Genomic DNA, 899 nt, shown 5'->3' with positions numbered 1-899 from the left:
CCCTGGAGGTATTTAAGAGACGTGTAGATGTGGTGCTTAGGGACATGGTTTAGTGGTGGACTGGGCAGTGCTAGGTTAATGGTTGGACTCAATGATCTTAAAGGTCTTTTCCAACCTAAATGATTCTATGATTCTATGATTCTAATTTCCTCAGTTTGTTAATAAGCCTGTTTTCTTGGAGTTTGTCTTTACTTCCATGCCCTTTTTTTCCTTTCTAAGAATCATACACTCATGTGGCTATTGTAAAAAATGCACTAAATTGGATATACGCAAGACAAAGTCAGTTCTCCCCTACAAGGTACTACAGGAAACATTAGATGCTGAGACAGTTCATTACTCCTGCCAGAGGGCTAAATACATGAAATGTACAATATAAATGGAGTTGTGAAGAATCTAGTTCTCCTCTCCTCCCACAACTTAAGAACTACCCAGAATTCTCTGCATTTATTCAGTGCTAGAAAAATAAAAAATAAAAAATAAAAAAAGTTGGTTGATGACCCTGACCTTTAATGGACTGTATAGTCTTCAGGTGACTGTCCAAATTCACAGGTGAACATGCTTAAATTTGAAGGAAACCCTTTGTTTCAGCTGTGGCTATTTTGGTTGAAAAAACAAAATTCCTCATTACACACTACATAGTCATTACTCAACTGAACATGTGCTTTGTCAGCTATCAGTATCAGGAAATTATGAAGTTACACAATTTTATTTCCCAGGAAAAAACAATATGAGAAGAGCCAAAGGAGTATGTGCTGCCTCATTCTGGATCATCCCTGTATTGGAGCTGGTTGCATATCCAATGGACCACTCACCTCATTTAAGATGCTCTCCAGTGTTGGAGGGGTATCAACTTGAGGAATGTCGAATTCTTTGTCATCGATCTGTACATCAGAAACCAT

The 899-nt window shown here is 38.0% G+C and overlaps 1 protein-coding gene across 1 annotated transcript in view; it reads right to left on the bottom strand.

Moving 5' to 3' along the window:
• The window catches only part of VPS8 (VPS8, CORVET complex subunit), an 89,109-nt gene extending 88,210 nt beyond the window's left edge, over window positions 1-899 (bottom strand). Inside the window, exon 1 of the mRNA XM_019473567.1 lies at window positions 813-899. Coding sequence (XP_019329112.1) covers window positions 813-899 — 87 coding nt within the window. The remainder of the gene's footprint in view (window positions 1-812) is intronic.

Source organism: Aptenodytes forsteri, unplaced genomic scaffold (assembly GCF_000699145.1).
Source record: "Aptenodytes forsteri isolate BGI_AS27 unplaced genomic scaffold, ASM69914v1 Scaffold679, whole genome shotgun sequence".
Lineage (NCBI taxonomy): Eukaryota > Metazoa > Chordata > Aves > Sphenisciformes > Spheniscidae > Aptenodytes > Aptenodytes forsteri.
The sequence above is the reverse complement of the archived record's forward strand: the minus strand, read 5'-3'. Positions and strand labels throughout refer to the sequence as shown.